At 61.2% G+C, this 25876-nt stretch overlaps 1 protein-coding gene and 1 long non-coding RNA gene across 3 annotated transcripts in view; one reads left to right on the forward strand and one right to left on the reverse strand.

The window, feature by feature from the left end:
• LOC131381270 (uncharacterized) lies at positions 1 to 8487 on the forward strand. Its single transcript, XR_009209904.1, has 2 exons — positions 1 to 458; positions 6949 to 8487. It is a non-coding gene; the product is annotated as an uncharacterized LOC131381270 (long non-coding RNA).
• Positions 8428 to 25876, reverse strand: part of FASN (fatty acid synthase) — a 19633-nt gene continuing 2184 nt past the window's right edge. For both annotated transcript variants that reach the window (XM_032176600.3, XM_032176599.3), the window contains exons 3-43: positions 25119 to 25271; positions 23427 to 23600; positions 23048 to 23248; positions 22726 to 22848; positions 22534 to 22649; positions 22293 to 22427; positions 21082 to 21544; positions 20742 to 20929; positions 20236 to 20425; positions 19480 to 19574; positions 19119 to 19253; positions 18837 to 19040; positions 18629 to 18744; positions 18255 to 18427; positions 17981 to 18172; positions 17820 to 17900; positions 17551 to 17727; positions 17191 to 17370; positions 16916 to 17119; positions 16122 to 16426; positions 15350 to 15739; positions 15106 to 15270; positions 14903 to 15024; positions 14667 to 14821; positions 14381 to 14584; positions 14102 to 14252; positions 13843 to 14021; positions 13640 to 13759; positions 13384 to 13506; positions 13069 to 13292; positions 12782 to 12983; positions 12396 to 12547; positions 12194 to 12285; positions 11880 to 12031; positions 11533 to 11772; positions 11096 to 11284; positions 10625 to 10855; positions 10303 to 10523; positions 10073 to 10171; positions 9309 to 9560; positions 8428 to 9232 (exon numbers count right to left, since the gene is read on the reverse strand). In XM_032176600.3, coding sequence (XP_032032491.1) covers positions 9095 to 9232; positions 9309 to 9560; positions 10073 to 10171; positions 10303 to 10523; positions 10625 to 10855; positions 11096 to 11284; positions 11533 to 11772; positions 11880 to 12031; positions 12194 to 12285; positions 12396 to 12547; positions 12782 to 12983; positions 13069 to 13292; positions 13384 to 13506; positions 13640 to 13759; positions 13843 to 14021; positions 14102 to 14252; positions 14381 to 14584; positions 14667 to 14821; positions 14903 to 15024; positions 15106 to 15270; positions 15350 to 15739; positions 16122 to 16426; positions 16916 to 17119; positions 17191 to 17370; positions 17551 to 17727; positions 17820 to 17900; positions 17981 to 18172; positions 18255 to 18427; positions 18629 to 18744; positions 18837 to 19040; positions 19119 to 19253; positions 19480 to 19574; positions 20236 to 20425; positions 20742 to 20929; positions 21082 to 21544; positions 22293 to 22427; positions 22534 to 22649; positions 22726 to 22848; positions 23048 to 23248; positions 23427 to 23600; positions 25119 to 25271 — 7406 coding nt within the window. In that variant the 3' untranslated portion in view covers positions 8428 to 9094. The remainder of the gene's footprint in view (positions 9233 to 9308; positions 9561 to 10072; positions 10172 to 10302; positions 10524 to 10624; positions 10856 to 11095; positions 11285 to 11532; positions 11773 to 11879; positions 12032 to 12193; positions 12286 to 12395; positions 12548 to 12781; positions 12984 to 13068; positions 13293 to 13383; positions 13507 to 13639; positions 13760 to 13842; positions 14022 to 14101; positions 14253 to 14380; positions 14585 to 14666; positions 14822 to 14902; positions 15025 to 15105; positions 15271 to 15349; positions 15740 to 16121; positions 16427 to 16915; positions 17120 to 17190; positions 17371 to 17550; positions 17728 to 17819; positions 17901 to 17980; positions 18173 to 18254; positions 18428 to 18628; positions 18745 to 18836; positions 19041 to 19118; positions 19254 to 19479; positions 19575 to 20235; positions 20426 to 20741; positions 20930 to 21081; positions 21545 to 22292; positions 22428 to 22533; positions 22650 to 22725; positions 22849 to 23047; positions 23249 to 23426; positions 23601 to 25118; positions 25272 to 25876) is intronic.

The raw sequence follows: 25876 nt of genomic DNA on the forward strand, positions 1-25876 counted from the left end.
AGAGGTCGCAGCGCGGGGTCGGAGACCAGAGGCCGAGGTCACCGCCGTGCCCATCAGGCCGTGGCTAGAGAGGGGTCGGGACTCGCTGGACTCACCGACAGCTCGCTGGAAACGAGGCGCCAGCCGTGTGGGAATTGGGCCTCGCTGAGGCCCACATAAGCCCCGGGCCGCGGGTAGACGGTGGGCGCTGAGGCCCTGCGCTGCCCAGCCCCCAAGTTCGGATTTGGGGCTTCATCCTGTTCTCTCCTAAAGCGGCGCCAGAGCCCTGCCTCGAACCCACTCACCTACCGCCTCTGAAAGCCGCTCCGTTGCGGAAAATCAACCTCCAGGGACCTTCCTTGCCCGCCCTGGGTTTCCGCGGCCGCCAGCCTTCGATCGACTTTCCTCCACCCCGTGGACTCTCCTTGGGTTATTTCGAGCTGTGGGGACCCACTCGGAACCCCAGAGTGGATGTGAAGGTTATTTTAAACTGGAGGCATTTGAGGCCCAACAGATGTAAAAAGAAGCTTTGTCAGAGCTTTCCATATCTGAGAGGGAAGCCAGAAGTTGAACCAGGACGTTCAGTACATAAAACATGTGAAATCTCTCGGGACCCCAGAATCACTAAGGAAAACTCAGGCTGGAAGCTGCTCAGGGAAACCCTGCCTCCCGCTCTATTCAGTCACCCTCTGCTCACTGATAGATGCATATCTGGTTGACTCCTTTGAAAAGGCTCATCAGAAGGCTGGGCGCGGTGGCGCACATTGAGACCAGGAGTTCAAGACCAGCCTGGCCAACATGGTGAAACCCTGTCTCTACTAAAAATACAAAATTAGCCAGGCGTGGTGGTGCGCGCCTGTAGTCCCAGCTACTCGGGAGGCTGAGGCAGGAGAATCACTTGAACCTGGGGGGCGGAGGTTGCAGTGAGCTGAGATCGTACCACTGCACTCCAGCCTGGGTGACAGAGTCAAACTCCCTCTCAAAAAAAAAAAAAAAAAGAAATATCTCTATTTTACCCTTGTTTTTAAAGGATTTTTTTTTGCTAGCTATAGAATTCAAGATTGACATTTTTATCTTTATAAATGACTTTCCACAAAAGGATGAATTCCATATAAGTGATTCCACTTAATATGGAATATCTAGAATGGGTAAATTCTTAGAAACCAGAAGTAGATTCGAGGTTGCTGGGGAGAAGAAGGTTGCTGGGTAGTTGGTTGGGGGACAGAACAGTTCCCATTGTCTTCTGTGAGAGGCCAGAGATTATTTTCACCGTTGCTCCCCTGTGTGTGGGGTTCTCCACCCTCATCCCCATTTCAAGACTTTCCTCTTTATCTTTGGTTGTCAGCGGTTTGTCTAGGACACGCCTGGCGGTGTTTTTGTTTGGATTCAACCTGTTTGTGAGGTGCTGAGCTTCTTGTACCTATAAATCAGTGTTTTCAACATATTTAGCAAATTTTCAGCTATTATTTTTTCAAAAATTTTGCCCCATTCTCACTTTCTTCACCTATCAGCCTCCAAATTGCTTGCCCTGGAAATCTCTATTTTATTTTATTTTTTTGACATGGAGACTTGCTCTGTCGCCCAGGCTAGAGTGCAATGGCACGATCTCGGCTCACTGCAACCTCTGCCTCCCTAGGTTCAAGTGATTCTCCTGCCTCAGCCTCCCAAGTAGCTGGGATTACAGGCGTGCACCATCACACGTGGCTAATTCTTGTATTTTTAGTAGAGCCGGGATTTCACCATGTTGGCCAGGCTGGTCTCGAACTCCTGACCTCAAGTGATCCACCCGCCTCGGCCTCCCAACGTGCTGGGATTATAGGCGTGCGCCACCACGCCCGGCCTCCATTGTTTTTTGATAGTGCCGTGGGCTTGACATCCCCTGTTTTGTTCCCTTGGGTTTCCCTGGGGAGGACTGGGGAGCTCTGTGTTCTTGAGGCCTGACTGTCCCCTGGTAGACCCTCTCCAGCATGGCTTCACAGCTGGCAGTGGCATAGGCCATTGCTTCTTTTTTTTTTTTTTGAGACAGAGTCTCGCTGTCGCCCAGGCTGCAGTGCAGTGGCGCGATCTCGGCTCACTGCAGGCTCCGCCCCCCGGGGTTCTCGCCATTCTCCTGCCTCAGCCTCCCGCGTAGCTGGGACTGCAGGCGCCTGCCACCTCGCCCAGCTAATTTTTTGTATTTTTAGTAGAGACGGGGTTTCACCATCTTAGCTAGGATGGTTTCGATCTCCTGACCTCGTGATCCGCCCGCCTCGGCCTCCCAAAGTGCTGGGATTACAGGCGTGAGCCACCACGCCCGGCCATAGGCCATTGCTTTGAGTGGCACACCAGCCTTATGAATGGGACCCTAAGCAGGGGCAGCAGCCCGTGTCTTCTCAACTGGCCTCTCCTGGCATGGACTCTCCACCCTATAGGCAAGCTTGGGTAAGGGGGCTGGGGGACCTCAGCCGCCGGCCCCAGGATTGAGCTTTCACCCCACCAGAGGGCTTGGCTGAAAGAAGGGGGCCCTAGACCTTTCAGCTGCTCTTGCTCAGAACAGAGCTTCTGCAATACAGAACTTGGGGGTGAGATGTGCTGGTGGCCCGCCCCTCTCTGGGAGATGCTGCAGCCCTAGGCGGCTGCTGGGGAAAAGAGAGCCTGTGTCCATGGCTGCCTCTCCTCTGAGTGGAGCTTCCATCATGTTGAGCAGGGGAGCAAATGGGGTCAAGGTGCTGTGACCCACTGATCTTGCCAGGATTTACTAGATTCTCCTGAATAATGTTTCTCCTTTTGCTGTGTGCCCTTAGGACATTTCCAGAGATTTGCAATGAATTTCCAGAGACTTTTCAAACTAAAAAGTTTTCACCAGTTGGGGTTATTTTGCTGAGGGGAGAGCCTACAGAGCTCCACACATCAACATTCTGAAAGTGTGGATTCCCTTCAACTATATATATATATATAATTTTATTTATTTATTTATTTATTTATTTATTTATTTATTTATTTATTTACTTATTTATTTATTTATTTATTGAGACAGAGTCTTACTCTGTTACCCAGGTTGGAGTACAGTGGTGCAGTCATGGCTCACTGCAGCCTTGACCTCCCAGGCTCAAGCAATCCTCCCATCTCAGCCTCCCAGGTAGCTGAGACCACAGGCAAGCACCGCCATACCCAGCTAACTTAAATTTTTTTTGTAGAGAAGGGATTTCATCATGTTCCCCTGGCTGGTCTGGAACTCGTGGGCTCAAGCAGTCCTCCTGCCTTGGCCTCCCAAAGTGCTGGGATTACAGGCGTGAGCCACCATGCCCAGCCTGACGTGATTTTTTTTTTTTTTGAGACAGGGTCTGGCTCTGTTGCCCAGGCTGGAGTGCAGTGGCATGATCTTAACTCACTGCAACCTCTACCTCCTGGGCTCAAGCAATCCTCCCACCTCAGCATCCCAAGTAGCTGGGACTATAGGCACACACCACCATACCTGGCTAATTTTTGTATTGTTTGTAGAGATGGGGTTTCACCATGTTGCTCAGGCTGTTCTTGAACTCTTGAGCTCAAGTGATCCACCTGCCTTGACCTCCCAGGCGTGAGCCATTGCACCCGGCCAATTTGATATATGTTTAACTCATTACTGCTGTGATTCATTTTGATGCTCAAATTGTCCTAGATTTGGCCAGTGCAAGCCCCTGCATGCAGTCTGGCTCCTGTGTTCACATCACTGTTTTTTTTTGTTTTTGTTTTCTGAGCGCTTCCTCATTTTCTGTACTTTCCCTGCCCCAACCCTGGAATCGAGCATGCTATGTAGGGAGCCCTGGTTTTCTCAGTGGTAATGGTGTTTAGAGACCACGATTTTAGTGTAAGGTGTCCTCATTACTTTTGGGCTATTGTTATTTTCAGGCTTTTTTAGTGGACCAAATTTAAAATGATATAAATACAGATATGCACACATGTGCACGTGTATATCGTCTTAAAGGCATGGGTCTACTGATGACTGATGCCTTCAGTTACAGTCCGTCACCTCCGCTATCTTCTCTTTCTCCCATTCTGTATTTCTCTTCTGTCCCATTTACAATACATCTTCTAAAAAAGATCAAGATTTGGCTGGGGGCGGTGGCTCATGCCTGTAATCCCAGCACTTTGGGAGGCTGAGGTGGCGGATCACCTGAGGTCAGGAGTTTGAGACCAGCCTAACGTGGTGAAACCCCATCTCTACTAAAAATACAAAATTTAGCTGGGTGTGGTGGCAGGCGCCTGTAATCCTAGCTACTCGGGAGGCTGAGGCACAAGAATTGCTTGAACCTGGGAGTCAAGGTTTGCAGTGAGCCAAAATTGCACCAGTGCACTCTAGCCTAGGTGACAGTGAGACTCTGTCTCAAAAAAAAAAAAGAAAAAAAAAATCTAGATGTTTTTGGAATTCTTTCTATCTGTAGAACATGCCCACAGAAGGTGGTTCAGGTTTTCTCTTCTGTGTGGTTACCACATCAGTTTAATGTGCAGTTTGGTTCATTTGTTTCTGTTTATCCTCAACTTTAGTTTTGTCCCCGTTTGTAGACTTAATTTTTTTTTCACATATATAAGGTGAGGGTTAGGGTTAGTTTTGACTTTCCAAAACATCAAAACTGTTCTGAAAGGTATGCTCAGAGAAAGGTCCCTTTTACTACTATTTCTTTGACTCTTTTCCACTCACGCTGGATTTACCCTTCCTGTGTTTCTTTCTGCAAAAATAAGGACACACACACATACATACTCCTATTTCTCCTTATCTTTTTTTTTTTTTTGAGATGGAGTCTTGCTCTGTTGCCAGGCTGGAGTGCAGTGGTGCAATCTCGGCTCACTGCAAGCTCCACCTCCTGGGTTCCAGTGATTCTCCTGCCTCAGCCTCCTGAGTAGCTGGGATTACAGGCGTGTGCCACCATGCCTGGCTAATTTTTGTATTTTTAGTAGAGACAGGGTTTCACCATGTTGGTCAGGCTGGTCTGGAACTCCTGACCTCATGATCTGCCCACCTCGGCCTCCCAAAGTGCTGGGATTACTGGCGTGAGCCACCGTGCTGGCCTCTCCTTATTTTTTTGTTATTTTTATATTTTATTTCTTAATTTTTTTTTTTTTTTTGAGATGGAGTCTCCCTTTGTCACCCAGGCTGGAGTGCAATGGTGTGATCTTGGCTCACTGCAACCTCCACCTTACAGGTTCAGGCAATTCTCCCACCTCAGCCTCGAGTAGCTGGGATTACAGGCATCGGCCACCATGCCCAACTCATTTTTGTATTTTGTAGAGACAGGGTTTCACCATGTTTGCCAGGCTGGTCTTGGACTCCTGACCTCAGGTGATCCACTCGCCTTGGCCTCCCAAAGTGCTGGAATTACAAGCGTGAGCCACCACACCCGGCCCATTTCTTTACTTTTTGTAGAGATGAGGTCTTGCTGTTTTGCCCAGGCTGGTTTCAGACACCTGGTCTCTCTCTTTTTTTTTTTTTGAGACGGAGTCTCACTTTGTCGCCCAGGCTGGAGTGCAGTGGTGCGATCTCGGCTCACAGCAACCTCCGCCTCCCGGGTTCACGCCATTCTCCTGCCTCAGCCTCCCGAGCAGCTGGGTCTACAGGCGCCCGCCACCACACCCAGATAATTTTTTGTATTTTTCATAGAGACGGGGTTTCACCGTGTTAGCCAGGGTAGTCTCAATCTCCTGACCTCGTGATCTGTCCGCCTCGGCCTGCCGAAGTGCTGGAATTACAGGCGTGAGCCACCGCGTCCGGCCTATAAGTACTTTAATGTCTTTGGCTGCTGATTCCAACATCAGTGTCGGGCCAGGGTCAGTTTTGATTGATTTTCTCTCCCTTGTGGGTCTTGTTTTCCTGCTTCTTTGGCTGCTAATTTTTCACTAGTTGCCCCAGGGATTGTGAATTTTGCCTAAATATTTTTGGACTTTGTTCTGGGATGGAGTAAGTTTACTTAGAAACAATTTGAGGCCAGGCGCAGTGGCTCACACCTTTAATCCCAGCACTTTGGGAGGCCGAGGCAGGCAGATCACCTGAGGTCAGGAGTTTGAGACCAGCCTGGCCAACATGGTGAAACCCCATCTCTACTAAAAATGCGAAAATTAGCCGGGCGTCGTGGCGCGTGCCTATAATCCTAGCTACTCGGGAGGCTGAGGCAGAATGGCTTGAACCTGGGAGGTGGAGGTTACAGTGAGCTGAGATTGTGCCTGCAGTCCAGCCTGGGAGACAGAGCAAGATTCCGTCTCAAAAAAAAAAAAAAAAAAAATTGATGCTTTGGGGTCTTGTTTTTAAGATTTTTGTTTTGTTTTAGGTGGACCAGAGCTAACTAGTAACTAGTTAGCTAATAGATCTTGGGCCTTGAGACAAACCCATCTGAGTATTCAATGTCTTATGAATTCTGAGGTTTTCTAGTCTGGTTGGTAGCAATATCTGGCACTGTTCTCTCTAATCCTTCCACTGGTTTCCTGCTCGCATGCATTGATGGTGCTCAGCCTGGTGCTCATAGGAGAGCCCCCGTAGCCTCCTGCCTGGCGGTCCCAGGAGAGCCCCTGCAGCCCCTGCACCCCGCCACTGTCTGCCAGCTCCTCCCGGGTGCTCTGTCCTGCAATCCTCAGCCTCATTTCCCCCCCGGACTCTCAACTCCACTTCCTCAACTCAAGGAGTCTGCTGGACTCCACCTCTTACTGTGCCCGGCCTGGAAGCTGCCAGGCAGAAGGCTGTTACCCTAGGGCTCCTGGCACCTCATTCCCACGCAGGGGTCACTGTCCTTCTTTGGCCGAGGCCTGGCATCCCCACAGCCAGCACCTCTGTCCTTTGCCTGGATTTTCGGCTGTTTCCGGTGGGAGGGTGAGTCCAGACCTCGCTACTCTCTGGACCAGATCTCCAATTCGTTACATTAATTTTCATTTTAATCCTAAAGAAAAAATAACTGAAGTGAAGATAATTGTGTCACTTAAGGTAACTGTATCTTCATAACAAAGATACGTGGTTTCTCTTAGGTCTCCCTGAAGCTAATTTGCAGCTTGGATGCACCTCAGGCCCATCAGAGCGCCTTCTGCCCGGCAGGAGCTGAGCCAGGAACTTCAGAGGCCCCTGGACACCACATTCTGGCACCGAAGAGCCAGGAGGAGCAGGAGGGGTGACAAGAACCCATGTGCTGGGCACTACCCGCCTGCCCTGCAGGGCCTGAGGCTGTGGAGCTAAAGTAGTTGGGTTCTGAGGCCAGATCAGCCCCAGGCCACCCCCAGATAGGCCTGTGAGCCTGTCCTCCCTGGTGGCCCTGAGCCTATGTGCACGGCTGGGGTGGGAGTGGCTGGAGGGGTGGAGAGAGGCCAGAGGGGACCACGGCTGAAGGGAGCAGCTGCCTAGTATTGGGGGACTGCAGGGGTGTGGCTGAGCCTCGCTCCGATGCCTGCCTGCTGTCCACACTCACACCTGGACACTGCCCACCTGCAGCCGCTGCACCAGGCCCACCCCCCAGCAGGCCTCTGGTGTTCACTGTAGTCCTGGCTACCTGTGCCATCTCACTCTTACCCTGTCAGGCCTGGCCCACTACCCTGCCCTCGGAAATGGCCCCTGTGCCCACCCCTCCCCTGCCTCTCCAGCAGGGGCTCTCCCAGCCCCCACCCACCTCTGTGCCTTGGCACTCACACTGGAAGGGCCTCTTCTGTGGGCATGCTGTGCCTTCCGGAACTCCAGGCTGGCCTGCTTTGCCCATTCCCGAAATCCAATCCTGGCTCTCGCTCCCGCCCATGCCTCTACCCCAAGCTCACGTCCACCCAGCGGCCCCCGCACAGCCACCCGTGGGGTGCTGCCCTTATGAGTCCCGGAGGCTGTGTCCACCCCACCCCTCGATGCTGGGGGTCCAGGTGCCCAGAGCTCCCTGTCCCTTGCTCCCTCCCAGCCTCCACTCCTTTGCCTAAACCCAAGTCGTCTGTGTCAACCTGGCCAGCCGGTGGCGCTACTGACACCATCTTGGTGAGGCTGTGACGGCATCTTTGGCAGGGCAAATGCCTACAATCCGCTGACTTCAAGCAAATACTATTCTCCACAAGGGGCCTATCCTCGTCAGCTGAAGCCAACTTCCCAACGTCTGTACCTCCTACACGTTTCTTACTGGTGGTGTTTCTTGGCCAGAGCCTTGATACACGCCCCCCAGTCCCAGTGCTTTCCAGGGAAGCCCGGGGCTGCCACGCGGGCTCCTTCCTCACTCCCTGGCCCAGCCCCAGCTCTGGGACATGGCCTAGGGGTGTGCGGGAACTGGGACCAGAGGACAGAGGGCATCCCCTTCACAGCCCCATGACTGGGTGCGGCGGAGCTGGAGAGCTTGCAGCTGCCAGGTCAGGGAGGAGGGAAGAAAGGACGGCGGTAGAGATCACATGCGGTTTAATTGTGGGAGGCTGAGAGCAGCATTTTTACCAAATTGGTGTAAAAATGAAACGGGGTCCAGACGTGTACACTGACAGTTACAGTAAATTTCAAAATCCAAGCAGCAACTTGAATCATTTCTTGAAAAACAAACACAGACAAACACCAAACACGGAGTTGGTGCCCAGCACGGTCCGCAGGGTTGGAGGCAGCCCTGCATCATGGGTGTGGCCAGGCACTGTGTGCCTGTGCAGGGGCCCAGCTCCTCAGGGACTGGCCCACGACCTCCCACTCAGCGGGCTGAGCCGATGCCTGGCCGAGTGGGGGCCGCAGCCGGCAGGCCTGGGTGGCTGCCCGCGCCCGCAGGGGACATCGGGGAAATGGGGGCAGAGTGCGGGACCCACACGCTGCCTGAGGAGTCTTAGCAGGGTGGACAGGCCTGGGGGTCTCTACCAGCAATGCAATAAATATGCAAATCCAAGCGCAGAAAGACCAAGCGCAGACCCCACGGGTGCACGAGGCCCAGCCCGGTTCCTGCGGGCACCACCGGCTCTTCACAGACCAGGAGTCTCCAAGTCGGCAGCTTTGGTGTCCCTGAGGTGCCGTGGGAGGCGGTGGGCAGGTGGGACATGCCTAACACCTACGTCTAGCAGCCTCGGGGGGCAGTGGCACTGGGCCGGACAGGGTCCCACCAGCAGGACCCTTCCAATCCCGCTGCATGGCGGGGGTGGGGTGGGGATGCTGGAGTGGCCTCCGGTGGCAGGCGGGGGCAGGGGCCTAGCCCTCCCGCACGCTCACACGTGGCTCAGCCAGGGAGCTGTGGATGATGCTGACGATGGACTCCAGGCCACTGCCCTCCAGCAGCGTACGGTGGTCGCCCTCGATGACGTGGATAGATACTTTCCCATCACATACCTGCAGGGGATGCGATCAGCTGCCGCCCCACCCCACTCCCGTCCCCGCCCCTGTTCCCGTCAGGCCCCTTGCGCACCTGGGAGAGGTTGTAGTCCGCGCCCAGGTCCTCGCCGTAGGCGCCACCCGTCTTGGCGCGCAGTAGCATCACATTGCCATGGTACTTGGCCTTGGGTGTGTACTGCTCCGCGGCACGCAGCTTGTAGTAGAAGGACAGGGCCGCGAAGCTCAGCTCCTGGCGGTCCAGGCCTTGGTGGCTCTTGATGATCAGGTCCACGGCGGCTGCCACACGCTCCTCCAGGCCCTTCAGCGGCAGCAGCGCCTCCAGCACCTGCGGGGTCGGGCTCTGAGCAGGTGCCGGCAGCACCCACAGCACCGGCCTGCCCTGTGCTGCACTGTGGGTGGGCTTTTTTTTTTTTTTTTTTGAGACAAGACTTTCGTTCTTGTTGCCCAGGCTAGATGCAGTGGCACGATCTCAGCTTACCGCAATCTCCGCCTACCAGGTTCAAGCGATTCTCCTGCCTCAGCCTCCCCACGAGTAGGTGGGACTACAGGTGAGTGCCACTATGCCGGGCTAATTTTTGTATTTTTAGTGGAGAAGGAGTTTCTCCATGTTGGTCAGGCTGGTCTCGAACTCCCGACTTCAGGTAATCTGCCTGCCTCAGCCTCTCAAAGTGTTGGGATTACAGGCATGAGCCATCGCATCTGGCCGGGATCGGCTATTAAAGGGGTGAAGCTGGGGGGCCTTTAATGCTCTTTGCGTCCCATCCCATCCTTCCCTTCCCCCTTCCGTTCCTGCCCAGTGCTCTGGGTCCTGCGGCCTCAGGGGTGTCCAGGACCAACCTTGTTGTGCTCCATGTCCGTGAACTGCTGCACGAAGAAGCATATGGCCTCCGTCTCGGCCTCAGCCTCACAGCCTGGGGTCAGCTTTGCCCGGTAGCTCTGAGAGGAAGGAGGGGCTGCTGAGCAGATGGAAGGCGCGGGGCCTCCTGAGCAATGGTCCCCCAAAGCCAGGCCACAGGGGGGGAGCCCAGACGTTTGCCATAGGCCTCTAGGACCGGCCTGGCTCTCACCTGGGTGTAGGCCAGTACATAGGTGGGCGAGCCGTCGAACAGGAAGAGGCTGTTGTGGGTGGGGGCCGGGCTCTGCTGGGCCTGCAGCTGGGAGCACATTTCAAAGGCCACACAGGCCCCGTAGGAGTAGCCGGCCACGCGGTAGGGGCCCTCGGGCTGCACCTGCCTGATGCAGTCGATGTAGTAGGCAGCCAGGCTGTGGATGCTGTCGAGGGGTGCAGCTGCAATGGCAGTGCCGGGTACTCAGCATGTACAGGCGGCAGCCACGGGCCCCGTGATGGCCAGCACTGCCCACCGTCTCCAGAGGAGGGCCCGGGAGTACCTCGGGTGCACTGCAGGCCATAGGTGGGGATGCTGAGCCGGGAGGCCAGGCTGTGGAACACGGTGGTGGAGCCCTCGATTGGGTGCACCAGGAACAGGGGCCGCTCCGAGCTCTGCACCGAGTTGAGCCGCATCAGGGTGGGGCCCTCCGGGTTCACCAGCAGGGAGCGCAGGTTCAGCTGAGTCTGCTGCTGGGCCAGACCATCCTCCTTGGGCGTGGGGGATGCCAGCTCTGTGAAGACAGGGGCAGATGCCAGGCTGGTCTGGGTGCAGAGCCCTGGCACCCAGGCAAGGACATGCAGACACGCACGGAGGTCCCCACGGTGCTACGTCAGGTGGGAGTCGGGGTGGAATGCTCAGAACGGCACCCATGACGAAGGGTGGGATGCCTGCTGGGACACGGTCCAGACAGCAAGGAGGAAGGGCTGGGGCAGCCGGGAGACCCCACTCCCGCCTGGCCGCCCCCACGCACCGTTGGCTGCATCCGCCTTTGAGGACAGCTCCTGCAGTTTCCGGAGCGTGAGCTGCCGCACCTCGCGCACAGACAGCACCAGGTTGAGCTCACGCTCCAGCGTCTGACGCACCTCCACGCTCATGAGTGAGTCCAGGCCCAGGTCCGCCAGTGAGCTGTCCAGGTTGACAGCGGCCAAGTCGCGGATGCCTGGAAGGGATGCGCTGGGTCGGCAATTCCAGAGGGGGCACGGGGACGGCCTGGGTGGGGCAGGGCTGACACCCAGGGGTGCGCGGGCTGTGCATCTCCCAAAGCACCATCACCACAGTGACACCTGCGCCCGCACCCTGGCTCTGCAGATGGGGAAACTGAGGCGCACAGGGCCGCAACTGCTATGTCCCAAGACCCTGCTGCCAGCAGGGGAACCGCCTGGCGCGGCTCCTGCTGGGAGTACTCACCCAGGATGTGTGCCACGGCCTCCACCACGTCCTGCTGGCTGTCCCTGTCCCCGTAGGCTGCAGCCTTCTCAGCCAGCACGAAGCTGCTCAGGACCATGTGGGGCTGGTTCAGGAAGAGGTCCAGCACCTCCAGGCAGGAGGCCATGCGCTGGGGCAGCGTGCCACCGATGACCGTGTCATTGATGCTCATATCCGCCAAAAGGCCCACGTCGCCGATGGCACCCCACTGCACGGCCAGGCCTGTGGGCAAGGGGGCAGGTGGGCAGAGCTGCGGGGAGGTCGGGGTGGGGAGTGGCCACTGGGAGAGGGTGGGGTGGGCAGGGCTGAGGGCAGAGGGTGGGGCCCACCTGGGAGGCCTTCGTGCCGGCGTTTCTCACAGATGCGCTCCATGGCGGAATTGGCAAAGCCGTAGTTGCTCTGTCCCGCATTGCCGCGTCCGGAACTCACAGAGGAGAAGACCACAAAGTAGTCCAGCTCAGGGCACGCCTCTCGTGTCACCCTGTGGGCATGTGTGTCACTCCCTATTGGCCGGCACCCCCAGGAGCCCCCAACGTCTCATCCCCAGGAAAGGCCAGAGAGGGCTGTCAACAAACCACCTCGGCTCCCACGGTCCTGAGCCCAGACCCCGGCAGAGGCAGGAGCAGGGCTGTGCGGTGCCCACCTGTCCAGGTTCAGGGTGCCGCTGTACTTGGGCTTGCAGACGTCCTGGAAGAACTCTGGGGTCTGGTTCTCCAGCAAGGCGTCTCTCAAGACCTGGGGGAGGCACCCTCAGCACTCCCTGCAGCTCCAGGGCCTCACCCGCCCACCCAGGGTCCCCCCTTGGTCTTGGGGCTTTTGAGGGCCCCACTGGGGCCTTCCCTCACCACGGCCAGGTTGAAGACGCCGCCTACGGGCCCAAGCTGCGCCGCCTCGGCAATGAGGCCCCGGGCCCCCTCCAGTGAGCTGACGTTGCTGGTGGACACCTGCACCTGTACGCCCTGGCGCCTCCACCGGCGGACCTGCTTGGCCTGGTAGCCTGCGGGACACAGGACTGTGGGCTGGACCGGGCCAGGGTACAGTCTCTTCCCCGCACGCCGGGCTGGGGAAGTGGGGAGCAGCCGCAGAGCCCCGTCCAGCAAGCCCCCACAAGATGGAGGGGGACAGACCCCAGGCACCGTGACAGCCCACAATGGTGGGCTGCAGAGAAGGACTCAGGGGCCCAGGGCTGTGCCTGGCCCAGGCTGGTCCACAAGCACCCCTGCCAACTCACCTGTCCGGATCCCAGAGCGAGAGGTCAACACGAGCTTCTGCACCCCGCGCTGTATCAGCCACTGCGCCAACTCCAGGCCGAAGCCACCCAGACCACCAGTGATGATGTAGCTCTTGTGGGCCGGGCAGAAGGTCTTGGAGATGGCCGACATCAGCTTGGGTTTGGCCCCCTTCAGCACTGCCTCCGGCTCCTCCGCAAGCACCTGCGTCCAAGCAGCACCCACCGGCTCAGGCACTGCCTGGGAACCAGAGCCTGGGATGCCCGAGGCGCCAGACTCCTCCCCTCACCTGCACGACGACTTTGCCAATGTGCTTCCCTTGGGCCATGTAGCGGAAGGCGTCCTCCACCTGGGCCCCGGGGAACACTGTGCACTTGAGGGGCCGTACCACCCCATCCCGGATACCGGCCTGCACAAGCGCCGACACCTCCCGCCAGTCAGCACTGCTCCCGTTGAAGAACGCATCCAGCAGGACCCCATGGAATGTCACGTTCTTTAGGAAGATGGCCATGCCTGCGGGCAGGGGCCGTGCTCACCCAGGGCCTTCCACACGTCCACCCACACCCATCCATGCCCACCCCCGCCCAGGCGCTGCTGGCCTCACCGAGTGGGTGGTTCTGAGAAAGGTCGAATTTGCCAATTTCCAGGAAGCGACCGTGCATAGCCAAGCACCTCACGCTGGCCTGCAGCTTCTCTTCCGCCAAGGAGTTCAAGACCAGGTCAACACCTAGGGGGCCAGAGGGGACCGACAAGTCACACCCACTGCAGGCCCAGCCACCACAGTCCAGAGGGCCAGACCCTGCTTCTCCCTGGGCTGGAGGCTAGGCAGGAGGCAGGTGGGGGCTGTGGGGGCCACTCACCCTTCCCGCCCGTGTGCCGCAGCACATGCTGCTCGAAGGACGTGTCCCGGGAGTTGGCGAAGCTGGTGCTGTCGAGCTGGGGGAACCTGGCCTGGAGGTACACCCGCTTCTCAGCCGACCCTGGTGAAGAGAGGAGGCGCAGCTGGTGAGTGGGGGTGGCGGGGCCAGGAGGGCAGCGGGCGGCTCAGGGGGCGGGGCCTTACCCACGGTGGTGAAGACGCGGCAGCCCAGACTGAGGGCGATGGCGATGGCGGCCTGGCCCACGCCGCCTGAGCCTGAGTGGATGAGCACCGTCTCCCCGGGGCGCACCCGCCCGCGCACCACCAGTGCGTAGTAGGCTGTGCTGTAGACAACAGGCACTGAGGCCGCCTCTTCCAGGGTCCTGGGGATGCAGCAGGTGGGTCAGCACAGGCCTGGCCGCCATCCACTTGGGACCCAGGCTCACATCCTCGACACACTCACCAGTTGGAGGGCACATCCCAGAGGAAGTCTGGTGACAGCAAGACAGAGGTGGCCAGGCCCTCGGCAGGCACCAGTCCCATCACACGCTTGCCGCTGGCATCTCGGCCTGAGAACTCCATGCCTAACAGGCTGTCCTGGGAGGTCCACTTCCCTGAGGGAGACAGCACTGAGCCCCTCACCGCCCGCCCTTCCCTCCCAAGGGGCTCCCAGGCAGGTTCTGGCTGCTGGGGTCTCTGCTCCCCGGCCCAGTCCACTCCCACAGCCCCATACCACACATACCTGGGATGGCATCAGGGGACAGCTTGCCAGTGGCCAGCATGATGTCGCGGAAGTTGAGGGAGGCGTAGTAGACTGTGCAGAGCTGGGCGCCAGGGTGGGTGGGCTGGGCGTGGCGCAGCGAGGAGCAGACCCAGCGGATGGAGGACAGGTCCCCCCGGGTGAGGGTGGTCACAAAGGCGTGTGCCGTCAGCTCCTCAGGCTTGTCTAGGGAAACAGGGAGGTGGGGCTGCTGCGGGGCCTTCAGGTGCGGTCTCCCAGGAGGCGCAGGGCAGTGTCGGGGGCTCACCCTCCTCCAGCGGGAAGTGGCGGAAGGCCCCCCAGGCCCCATCGCGGTAGACGTTCATCACCAGGTCTCCCTGCAACACCTTCTGCAGTTCTGCGGAGCCCGGGTCCACCTCCGGGACGCGGGAGGTGCTGCTCAGGTTGGAGAGCAGCACACACCTGGGGGCAGAGGTGGGGAGCTCAGGATGGGGAGGTGGAGGCTGGTGGGGAAGGGGAAGTGGTGAGGGGCTGTGCTCCTACCGGAGGCGGTGCCCGCCGAACTCTTGGCGGAGACAGTTCACCAAGCCCACCACGCCCGAGGTGGCACAGTTGATGGCCTTCAGCCACACAGGCTGGGAGGAGTCTTCGTCAGCCAGGATGCCCTACAGCGGGTCGGGGAGGGTCAGGCCACACTGGGCAAGTTGGGAGGTGGGGCGGGGCCTGGAGGTGGGGCGGGGCCTGACCTTCAGAGACTCCACCCATCGGAAGCTGGTGTCGTCCACGGGCAGGAAGATGGGGCTGCCCTGCGGGGCGGGCCGGCGGCACAGGAAGAGTGTGGAGCCGTAGAAGGACTTCTTCAGGCCCACCAGGCGCAGCGAAACCCTGGAGAAGAGGCTCTCCCACGCGTCCTGTGGGGGTGGTGGTCAGCACCCTGCCGGCCTGGCCCTCACCCAGCCCCCACCCCGTCCCCCTGCCCGGCGGCCGCACCTGGCTCAGGATGCCCTGGCCATACTGCGGCTCAGCGGAGGTGAGGAAGGCCATGGTGTCCCCCAGGGGGTGCCCCCGGAGCAGTGTGTGCAGCAGCAGGAAGCCCCCTTCTCTCAGGGCAGCCACCATGTTGCTGAGAGCTGAGGCCGGGTCCCCGAGGGCAGCCACAGCACAGTTGCACACCAGGAGGTCAGCGCTGCCCAGGGCGCTGGGGACAGGGTCTGCGGGGTCCCACTGGCCCTGGGCAATGTCGTGCTGCTGCAGCTCGGCCTGGGCAGCCTCCAGGGCCTGGGGGTGGCGGTCAGTGGCCGTGTAGCTCAGCTGCAGCAGGGGATGGGGGCTGAGCAGGCCTGGGATGCGGGAATACAGGTGACCGTGGCCAGCCAGCACCTGTAGGGAGTAAATTCTGGAATCAGCCCCACACCAGGCAGGTGCCCCTGACTTGGGGCTGGGCAAAATGTCCATGAGGCCACAGTCTGGCAGAAAGGCTTCCCCATCAACCTGATGACGGTGCCAGCCGTGGGCACGCACACATGCCACTGGTCTTGTCCCTGGGGTCCTGCCTAGGGTGCACCTCTTGGAGCCCACGGGCGGGCCCTCCACAGTGGCTGTGTGGACCGCACAGGACGCCTGCAGAGAACCACACAGGGAACTGGCCGGCCCCACCCACCGCCCAGGGCCTGCGCCGTGTCTGTGCTGTCTCCTGCAACTGATGTTGGGGTGGGTCCTACGATGTTCAGGGCAGAGGCCTGGCTGCCCAGGAGGCACCCACCTCCACCACCTTCATCTTCGGGCTGGGCATATTCTCAAAGGCAGTGTCCAGGCAGGCCTTGAGTGCCGGGGAGTCCAGGAGGCCGCTGAGCAGAGGGTCCTCTGGCAGCTTGGGCCTCTCCTGGGCCAGCACCTGTGCCAGCTCCAGCTGCAGGTTCCCGTTGAGCTGAAGCCTGCAGGCAGCCCACAACAGCCGGGGCAGTTCCTGCTGTGAGGGATCCCGGGGGACCTGGGCCCCATCCAGTCCGGGCACTGCCATCTTCAGCCCCTGCTGGGTCACCTTGGTCTGCAGTGCCTGCGCCAGCCCTGGGGAGGGAAGGAGGCAGGCCTGGTGTTCCCAAAGCCCCAGGGCATCTGCCTGGCATGGGCTCTTAGACCCACTCTGTCCTGGGGCCACCACCCAGCTCTGCCCACAGGATGAGAAATAGCTGAGGGTTGAGGAGGGGGCTGCCCATCATTGGGATGTTGACTCCTGCCCACCGTGGACACAGTGAGGGGCTGCATTCAGCTGCAGGGGCTACTCTGTGCCTAGCCAAGGTGTCACCTTGGGCTGAATCTGTCATCTTTGCCCCCAAGTACCCCTTCAAGACTGAGGAATGGTGACCAGGGACAAGAAAGGCTGGGGGCTGGGGAAGGGAGGGAGGCTGCTGTCGTGAGCTCTGGCCGGAGAGTTGGGCTAGGGTTGCTGACTCCAAAGGGGGCCCCGTGGAGAAGCAAGTCTGGGGTCAACATGAAGGGGAGGCAATCACTCCCCATCGCCAGAGGTGTCCGAAGCCAGCAGGGCCGGGACCTCACCCTTGCACAGTTGCAGCTCCTCCTGCAGGGCAGTGCGCTCAGACAGGCATCCCTCCTCCATGTGGGGAGTGAAGCAAAACTTCTCCAGGACGGGCACCTGCTGCTCCTGCTGCCGCCGTGGGGCGGACTCAGTGTGGAGCCGGGAGATGTGGACGCCTCCGGCCACTGTGACGCTCAGCCACCTGCTCACCACCACGTCAGCCACTGTGAAGATAGGCTGGGTGAGTGCGGCACAGTTGGCTGGGGGCACTGGGCTGGGGCCGGGGCGGGGCTACCTTGGGCCTTGTCCTGCAGCGTGTATAGTTTCTGCCTGTGGGTGGCAGGGTCAATGTGGATGGCGGTGATGCGGGTGGGCAGGTGCAGGCCGTGCTTGGCCAAGCCCAGGATGGACATCTGCAGCATGGTGTCCATGAAGCTCACCCAGTTATCCTTCCACAGCAGCCTCCCTGAGTCACCTGCACACAGGGCCTGGTTGGTGCTGTGGAACTCCCAGGTCCCTGGGGCCACCTCCCAGAGCCCGCCGGGCCCCTCTGCTCCCTCCCAGGCTGCATGCCCAGCCATGGGTGCCCTCTGTGGTCCCCACAATGACGACCGCCCTCCCCGGTGGCTTGGGCAGCAGTGCAGTCAGTACCCACCTTCCAGGCTGGCCTCCAGGATGCCCTGGAAGTGAGGGCCGTAGTCGTAGCCGCGCAGACGCAGCTCCCTGTAAACTTCAGCCTGGGCCAGGAAGAGGGGCTCCGCGGGGTTGGGGGTGGGGCTCTCCGGGAGGTCGAAGAGCCTGGGGTCAGGGTCATCCCACTGGTACACCTTCCCTGTGGGAAGGCAGGTGCGGAAGGGCCTGAGGACGGGTGGCATGGCCAGTGGGCACAGCCTCCGCAGCTCCCGTGCCACCGGCCCTGCTTACCACTCACTATCAGGTTGCCATTCTCTGATACCTCAAAGGCGCGGGAGGCCTCCAGGAGCCGTACCTCCAGGGACACAGTCCCTGCAGAGCAGGAGAGCCGGAGATCAGAGGGCAGCACCCGCCCCCAGCTACCCCCGCCTCGGTCCTGGGGTGCCCCTCACCAGTCTTGGGCAGGATGGTGGCCTGGTGCAGCACCACGTCCTCAAACACCACGGGCAGCTGCTCAATGGCCAGGCCCAGGGCGCGGGCCAGCGTCTTCCACACTATGCTCAGGTAGCCGGTGGCGGGGAAGATGACACGACCATCGAGGGTGTGGTCCACCAGGTAGTGGTCAGGAGACTCGGAGCTGGTGTCTGCGGGAGGGCACGGGCCTCAGCACAGAGCTGGCATCTGTGGGGAGGGGAGAGCCTGCCCACCCGCCGGGTCCCTGCTCACCGATGTTGTAGACGGCGGCCGAGGGGGAGCCAGAGCCGTTGGGGAAGTCCTCGGCGGCCGGCACGTCCCAGGTCAGGCTGTGGTCCCACTTGATGAGTGGGGAGATGAGGGGGGTTCCTCGGGGAGCTGGAAACTCCACAGGTGGGAACAAGGCATTGGGGTTGGCGTCAATGCTACAGAGAGGGGAGGCACGGGCAGCACACCCGTCACTGGGGTCCAGGGGCTCTGGGTTCAGCCCACCCACTCCCTGTGGTGGACCATCCAGGGCTGCTGCTGCCACTGGGCTGGGTCAGTGAGGGGCCCGCAGCCCTGCTCACCCACCCCATGCCGTCCCCGACTCCAGGAGACGAGACCCGGGCTGGGAAGGGACCCACCCTGAGAGGTGCAGCCTGCCGATGCCGGCGAGGAAGAACTCCAGGTTGTCCCTGTGATCCTTTTTCATCAGGGGGATGATGGTGCAGCTCGGCTTCAGGCCACGCTTCAGGACAGCCTGGGGGCGGCAGGGCAGGTGGGCTCCCTTGGTGCTCAGCTGAGGTGCCCATCCCAGGCTCCCGGTGCCTGCTGCCCCCAGGCTGGGCCTACCTGCAGCAGGGCATGGGGCGCGATCTCCAGCACTACTGCATGCTCAGGCACGTGCCACAGGGCCTCCTGGAACAGCACAGGGCTCACCAGGTTGTTGACATTGTACTCGGCGGAGGACGTGCGTGCCAGGCTGCCGTGCCACTGGGCCTCGGGGATAGAGGTGCTGAGCCAGCGGGCTGAACGTGGCTTTGGCTCCCGGATCACCTGCATGAGGGGCCGGGTCAGTGCTGGGTTGTGGGCCCCCCGGCCCGCCCCGCACCCTCCTAGGCTGTGTTAGCCCACCTTCTTGAGCGCCTGCAGCAGTGGGGGTGCGATGGCCTCCATGAAGTAGGAGTGGAAGGCCATACCGCCGGTCCGCACCTCCTTGGCAAACACACCCTCCTTCCTCAGCTGCTCCACGAACTCAAACACTGGGGCCTGGGCATCGTGGGAGCCTGAATCAGCATCCTGGCTGGGCACCCACCTCAGGCTCGGAGAGGTAGGACGTGCCCACCTCACCCCGAGGGAACCGAGAGGGAATGGGCAAGGGACGTGGGGACAAGCCTGCCCCATGCCCCAGGCCCCTCAGAGCCTGGTGGGGCGTCGTAGACTTGCAATGGCAGGCGCAGGGGACAGAGGAGCCCGCCCAGGCCGTGGCACCCACCTGAGGTCCCGAGATGGTGACTGTGTCCTTGGAGTTGTGGCAGGCGGGCACCACGCCCGGGGGGCAGCGCTGTTTACATTCCTCCCAGGACAAGCCTATGGCAGAGCCAGCCTCGGAGGCTTAGCGTGGGGACCGAGCTGCTCCCAGCCACCCACCCACCCAGGACACCGCCTGCAGCTGGGGGCAGTAATGACAGGCGTGGTAATGGCAGCCTTGGAGCCTTCATGAGAAAGGTTCGCTCCCTGCTGTGTTTGACCCGTGGGTGGAGGTGTCATTACAGAGCTACCACTCCAGGGGCAGCTCCTGGGAGCCCGGTTCCCAGATGGTAGCCCCCTCAGTCCTCTGCAGCCTTGGTTCTTTCCAGGCCCTGCCCACGTGTGGCCCACGGGGCTCAGAGATGGGTGCCAACGGAGAGCACCAGTCTGAGGGAACCCTGACGACCTGTGTGTTGGCTTCACCAGAGCCCCTGGGTTCTTGCTATGCTGGGGCTGTATCCTCATCACACGGGGGCTCCACGCAGGCCTGATGCCCGTGGGCACGTGCCTAGGCCCAAGGCTGCCAGGTGTGTGCCCAGTGGGGCAGCTGCACGGGGACTCGTGCACGGCTGTGTCTGAGCTGGGTGTCAGCGGGCCAGCAGGGGCCACTCTATCTTACGGGGGCCCGGCCAGGGCTGCAGGTGAGGACCCCACAGCGAGAAGGCAGCCTGCTTTCTTGGAGGTGCTGGGGGCCCCTCCAGGAGACCTCGGGGACACCTACCCACGGCTGCCATGGCGCCCGGCGGGAGATGGGCTTCTTTGATGCACTGTCCCCTCCAGTAGGCAGCGAGGACAGCCTCCTCCTGGGACAGGCAGCCGTCGGCATAGCCACAGGCCACCTCCCCCAGGGAGTGGCCGATGATGCCATCTGGCCTCAGCCCCACGCAACTCAGTAGGTCTATGAGGCCTATCTGGGGTGGGAACAGGACACTCAGGTCGCAACCTCCAGCAGGTGCAGCTGTTGGGGGCGGCCCCCGGCCCCACTGGACCATCTCCACCCCCGCACCCCATCGACCCTCCCAGGTCTCCTGATAGGAAAGAAGCCCCTATGGCCCCAGCACAGCCCCACTGAGACCCTCCTCCCCTCCCGTCCTGCCCCCAGCACAAGGCTCTGCCCAGCAAAGGGGCTGTCAGGGACCCTGGACTCGAGACTGCAGCTCCTGGGCTCCAGGGAAAGCCAGAGCCCTGGGGCTGGCGTTGCTCACAGGCTGGAAGGCTGGGCCCTACCTGGATGGCGGTCAGGCTCACGAAGGAATGGACAATGTCATCAAAGGTGCCCTCGTCCATGCTCAGCAGCAGCTGTGACACTTTCAGGCCAAACGGCTTCACAGCCTCATCGGAGCGCAGGATGGAATCTCGGAAGCGGTCCAGGCGCATGAGGCTCAGCCCCATCCCACGCCACTGTGTGCCCATCCCTGTCCCAGAGAGCATGTCATGAGGCTCAGCCCCATCCCGCCCCACTGTGTGCCCATCCCTGTCCCAGAGAGCACCTCAGGGGACCACCAGCTCCAGCTCGCCTGCCTCTCCCCAGGAAAGGGACCACCTTGGGGGCAGAGTGTGGGCTCACCAGAGCAGATGAACCAGAGCGGGCGCTTGCCAGCGGGCACCTGCTGCACCTCTGGGCCACCGCGCTCACCACCCAGCACGGCGTAGCCACGGAAGGGCATGGCGGTGGTGGGGACGGCCGCGATGTCGTTCAGCATACTCAGGAAAGCCAGGTCCTGGCTGTGCTGGAGGCCCTGCTCCAGCAGCTTCTGCACGGCCTCGGGGGTGCGTCCGCTGGCCCGCAGCAGACGGGGCAGGGTGGCGTGTGGGGCGGGTGCCGGGGGCGGCTGCGTGTTGGGCCTCAGGATGACATGCACGTTGGAGCCCCCGAAGCCAAAGGAGTTGATGCCCACGTTGCCGCCACGGACGGGCAGGGGCTGGGCCACCACTTGCAGCCGCCCATCCGACAGCGCTGGGATCTCAGGGCTGGGGCTGTGGAAGTGCAGGTTGGGGGCCCAGAGCCCGTGCTCTAGGGACAGCAACACCTGCGGAGGTACGTGGTGAGTGGGCAGCCGCCCCACTCCCTGTACTGCTGCCTGAGCTGGGAGCAGGCACCTCCCCAAGACTCCAGGGCCCTCTCCGATGCACTTCCTGCCCCCAACCTAATTTTGCCATGGCACAGGGGTCCAATGACTGAGCCGCCGTGGCCCTGCCTTCAGCTTGGTCCAAGACCTCCCCTTCGGGCCTTGCTGCCTCCCAGCCTGATGCGGACCCACCAAAGCCTGGCTGTGGCCTGAACACTAAGGCCCCCTTGGCCCAGATGTTGCATCTCAGAGGCTGCAGAAGTTGGGGGGCAGAGGGCGTGAGTGACTGTGGGTGTCGGGGCTCCTGTGCCTGGTCTCTCTGAAGGGCCTCAGGTCTCGGCTAGTGGGTCAGGAAGCTGTAGGGACGGGTGGGCGACACGGGAGACCCTGATGCTGCCGTGGACCCCCCAGGCCTGCTCCTGCCTCGCTCTTCCCACCCAAGGGGCTCCTCCAGCTCGACTGTGTCCGGCATGGGCTCTGCAGGGCATGAGACCCCCAAGGAAGGCCCAGCGAGCCTGGCTACGAGCTCTCCCTGCTATCAGCCTCAGTGCCTCTGCTCAGACCCGCAGCATAGCCCGGGGGACAGGGGCTCTTGGTGGGGAAGCCCCCACCTCCACTTGGCAAACAGGAAGCAGCCGTGCCCAGCCATGATGCAACCCAGTCCCAGGGAGCAGGGGCCTGAGGGACCCCCAAGCCCAGCCCCACCTACCTTGGCCAGGGCTGCCAGCCCCGAGACTGGCTCCGGGTGCCCCATGTTGGACTTGGTGGAGCCGATGAGCAGCGGCTCCTGGCGGGTGGCGCACAGGGCTCGGGTGATGCCATTCAGCTCCTGGGGGTCGCCCACCTGTGGGAACATGGGGGGTGAGGGGCTCTGGCCAGGTCACCTCTCCAGGCATGGGCGTAGGTTAGGGTCGTGGGGTGGTGAGTTGGGGAGGGGGGACGCGCATCACCTTGGTGCCTGTGCCGTGGGCTTCGATGTACTCAAACGACTCAGGGGCCACTCCGGCTGACTGGTACAACGAACGGATGAGCTGCTCCTGGATATCCCCTGAGGGGAAGGTCACGCCTGCGGAGGGCTCGGCTCAGTGCTGCGGCCCCAGCCCCGGCTCCCACCTGCCCCCCGGCACCCCAGCAGAACCCACCTTGCTCCTTGAAGCCATCTGTATTGGTGCCGGCGTTCAGGATGGTGGCATACACCCGCCGGGCCAGGGACTTCTTGGTCAGCAGGACGGCCACCACACCCTCCGAGCGGCAGTACCCGTCCCCTGGGTGGAGCAGCACCTCAGGCCCCGGGCTCAGCCCCACGCTGGCCCCCACCCCACCGGGAGGAGCTCTGGGGTGTGGGGTGGGTGCTTGGGTGGGGGATCCCAGGAGCTGGCAGGATCCTGCACAGCGTGGGGCGGGTGTGGGGGGCCGTCCTGTGCCACTGTCCCACCTGCCCCGGCCTCGCGGCCGCACACTCACCTGCTGCATCAAAGGCCTTGCAGGTGCCCTCGGGGCTGAGCATCCCCAGCCTCAAGAACTGCACGGAGGTGTTGGGCTTCAGCAGGATGTTGATGCCCCCCACGATGGCGGCAGGGCACTGCCCGCTGTGGATGGCCTGGTAGGCGTTCTGCAGGGCCATCAGGCTGGAGGAGCAGGCCGTGTCCAGGGCGATGCTGGGCCCTGCAAGGAAGGGCGCTGCGGCTCATGTGGGGCTGTGAGCACACAAGACCCCTGAGCACACTTCCTGCCACCAGGCTGGACACACACTACACGGAGTGAGCCCACACCACGTGGTTTCTGCTCAGCATGTGGGGACCTGAAGGCCACCCACCATCGCAGGAGGCTGGGCAGGACCCACCTCTGAAGTCGAAGAAGAAGGAGAGCCGGTTGGCCATCATGGCTCGCTGGCAGCCCACCATGCTGTAGCCCACGAGTGTTTCAGGGTCTCGGCTCAGGGCCTCCGAGGTCTCAGAGCCGCTCACGCCCACCCAGACGCCAGTGTGTGTCCCTCGAAGTGAATCTGGGTTGATGCCTGCCACAAACAGTGGTCAAGATACCATGGTGGGCCCCACGGTGCAGCCAGCCCACCCACCCACCCAGCTCTGGGGTGAAGGTCCCATCTCGGCCTCACTGGCTTGGGGTGAGGAAGGGTCCATCCCAGTGGGACCCTGGAAGGGGCCTAAGGAGGGTGAGGTGTCCTGCAGAGGGGCCGGAGCAGAGCCTGTGGCCAGCAGCCAGCCCAGGTGAGGCCTGGAACAAGAACCAGGTCACAGAGGGAAGGAGGCGGAGGGGGCCGGCGGGCCCAGGGGAGGGCACCAGGCGTGGCCAGAGTGGCTCCGGGAAGGACAGAGGGCAGCATTGTCCGTAGGCAACGCCTTTGGCCCCTGGTGTCACCGGCAAGCTCTGATGAGCTCGTTGGCCAGTGGCCTCTCCAGCGCCAAGGGCAGCCTGCGCCAGGACAGGCCGTGATAAGGAGCCGAGGAGACAAAGGCCAAGTGTCCAGGCTCGGAAAGGAGAGAGGGACACTGGCCACCCCCGGGGAGCAGAACCTTAGTCTTCAGTTGGGGCCTGGCAGCAGGAAGGGCGCAGGAGAAGGGCTTCTGCCTCTCGGCCAGCAGGGCTCCTCCTCGCCCCTGGTGGGCTGGCTCTGCCCTAGGGTGGGTGGGTGTGTGAACCGCTCACACCCAAGGGCAGCCCGGGGCTCAGCCTCCCCAGCAGGAGGTCCTTCTCCGCCAGGGAGCAAGCGCCTGGACCTTAAGAAACGGCATGGCTGGGCGCGGTGGCTCACGCCTGCAATCCCAGCACTTTGGGAGGCTGAGACGGGTGGATCACGAGGTCAAGAGATCGAGACCACCCTGGCAAACACGGTGAAACCCCGTCTCTACTAAAAATACAAAAATTAGCCGGGCGTGGTGGCGGGCGCCTGTAATCCCAGCTACGCAGGAGGCTGAGGCAGGAGAATGGCGTGAACCCGGGAAGCAGAGCTTGCAGTGAGCCGAGATCGCGCCACTGCACTCCAACCTGGTGACAGAGTGAGACTCTGTCTTAAAAATAAATAAAAAATAAAAAACGAGACGGCGTGGCGCTTGTCCGAGGTCAAATGCCATCCAGAGCGAGGGCCAGGCTGGTGGGATGGGGTGGAAATGCCTGGGGTGGGGGGATGTGGGCTAGGGTAGTGGGGAGGGTGGGAGGGGAGAGACAGCAGGGCCGGTGCTGTCCGCTGCTTGGCTGGCGGGGGTGGGGGCCCAGAGGGCCCCTCAAGAACCTCTTGCCCTGGCCCCAGCCCCAGCACCAGCCATACATCAGAAGCGAGAAAACTGGTACGCTCAGGTCAGGGCACACCCGCGACACCTCTGGGGTGCAGTTGTGAAACTGTGGCCTACCCCGTGACCCACACTTCCCTGAGCCCATTGGCCAGGCCAGGGGCACAGCCGGGGAGGGTAGGTGGTCCCAGCCACCTGGTTCTACCAGAACCAAGAAGAGAGAACACTGCCTGTTCCACGTGGGCAGCAGGAGCCCTCGGCGCAGCAGCTGCGAATGCCCGACCCACCTCCGTCCACGATGGCTTCATAGGTGACCTCCAGCAGCAGCCGCAGCTGAGGGTCCATCGTGTGTGCCTGCTTGGGGTGGACTCCGAAGAAGGAGGCATCAAACCTAGACAGGTCCTTCAGCTTGCCGGACCGCCGGGGCAGGCCGTAGAGCCCTGTGGGACAGGCAGGTGTTTAACTCTAACGGAAGCTGCCCAGAGGTGGGGGCCCTGTGGGGTGCTGCAGGCCCCTGGAAGGGCCATGGTGGAATTAAGGACTCTCTGCTATGCCTGGGAGGCCCAAACAATGGAACAGGCTCCCCAGGAGGGGAAGACCATGGCCCCAAATCGGGGACTGGTACGACTAGGTCTGCTGCACAAGACCCAAGCCCCAATCCTGAGATGGGCCGCAGAGCAGAGAGAGCTGGGTGGGAGTGAGGCTGGGGGACCGTCTGCCTGGCTGGTGCCTCGGCTCCATCATGCTGACTCACAGCTTGCCTGGCAGGTAGAGCTGCTCTGTGGAAGAGCCTACTGGGTGTGGGGCAGTTGCTCCAGGCTCCCGGAGCACAGCTGGTATGCAACCTGCCAGCTCAGGACAGACACGGGCGGGGGCAGCACGGCTGGAAGGGCTCTGGCCCCCCGCACCCTCCCCATGGCTGAGAGACCCCAGCCCGTCACCCATCCTCTGAGCTCGGCTCCTCCGTAACAAGCAGATGGGCCCTGCCTGGGCCAGCCCTCGGCCTTGCACCCGTTGGGGGAGCCTCCCGTTGGCCTTGCAGCCG

The sequence above is a fragment of the Hylobates moloch genome, unplaced genomic scaffold (assembly GCF_009828535.3).
Source record: "Hylobates moloch isolate HMO894 unplaced genomic scaffold, HMol_V3 SCAFFOLD_15, whole genome shotgun sequence".
In the NCBI taxonomy this organism is placed as follows: Eukaryota; Metazoa; Chordata; class Mammalia; order Primates; family Hylobatidae; genus Hylobates; species Hylobates moloch.